General features: G+C 46.3%; 1 protein-coding gene across 1 annotated transcript; it reads left to right on the top strand.

The window, feature by feature from the left end:
- The first annotated feature begins 69 nt into the window (after positions 1-69).
- On the top strand, positions 70-717 carry LOC117800004 (high mobility group protein B2-like). The gene has a single exon (XM_034652528.1). The coding sequence runs from the start codon at positions 70-72 to the stop codon at positions 715-717; it is 648 nt and encodes a 215-aa protein (XP_034508419.1).
- The last annotated feature ends 319 nt before the right edge of the window (positions 718-1036 follow it).

Raw genomic sequence — 1036 nt, 5'->3', positions numbered from 1 at the left:
CATTTCGCTGCAGGAAGACGAGAGGACAAGATTACTACATCGCTGCCTTGTTGTTAACAGACTAGCACCATGGGTAAAGGAGATCCGAACAAGCCCCGGGGCAAGATGTCGTCCTACGCCTACTTTGTGCAGACGTGCCGGGAGGAGCATAAGAAGAAGCACCCGGACGCCTCCGTAAACTTCGCCGAGTTCTCTAAAAAGTGCTCCGAACGGTGGAAGACCATGAACGCAAAGGAGAAGGGCAAGTTCGAAGACATGGCTAAAGGCGATAAAGTTCGTTATGACCGAGAGATGAAATCTTATGTACCACCGAAAGGCGAGACGAAGGGCAAGAAAAAGAAGGATCCCAATGCACCCAAGAGACCACCGTCCGCGTTCTTCCTCTTCTGTTCGGAACATCGCCCCAAGATTAAGGCCGACTGCCCGGGACTGTCCATTGGTGATACGGCGAAAAAATTAGGAGAGAAGTGGTCGGAACAGACGCCGAAAGACAAAATTCCATTCGAACAGAAAGCGGCAAAACTCAAAGAGAAATATGAAAAGGACATTGCAGCATACCGTGCAAAGGGTAAAGTTGATGTGGGAAAGAAAGCACCTGGTAGGCCGGCAGTAGCAGCAAAGAAAAAGGTAGAACCAGAGGATGATGAGGACGACGAGGAGGATGAGGAGGAAGACGAAGAGGAGGACGACGAGGAAGATGAAGAGGATGATGAATAACTTTATTGCCTGCTGTGAGATTTGTGCTGGACGTCCATTGTTTCGCTAAGAATGTGAACTCGAGCGCAGCTCATTGTTCGCTTTAGTATAAACTGTACAGAATTGTGTATAGGTAATGTGTGATTCTTTAGGGAAACCTCCATTTTAATGTAAGTAATAGCTGAGGTGCCACTTCAGTTAGTATGAGATTCTGATGTTGTGGAATGTCTCTGCATATTTGCATATTTAAAGGATTCTAAAGACTTCGAAAAAAGCCTGGTATATTCGCGTACTTAGGAGTATAATAGCAGATTTTACATCTCTGTAGACAGGTGCATTG

The sequence above is a fragment of the Ailuropoda melanoleuca genome, unplaced genomic scaffold (genome assembly GCF_002007445.2).
Source record: "Ailuropoda melanoleuca isolate Jingjing unplaced genomic scaffold, ASM200744v2 unplaced-scaffold61921, whole genome shotgun sequence".
NCBI lineage: Eukaryota > Metazoa > Chordata > Mammalia > Carnivora > Ursidae > Ailuropoda > Ailuropoda melanoleuca.
This window is presented reverse-complemented; position numbering and strand designations above follow the sequence as displayed.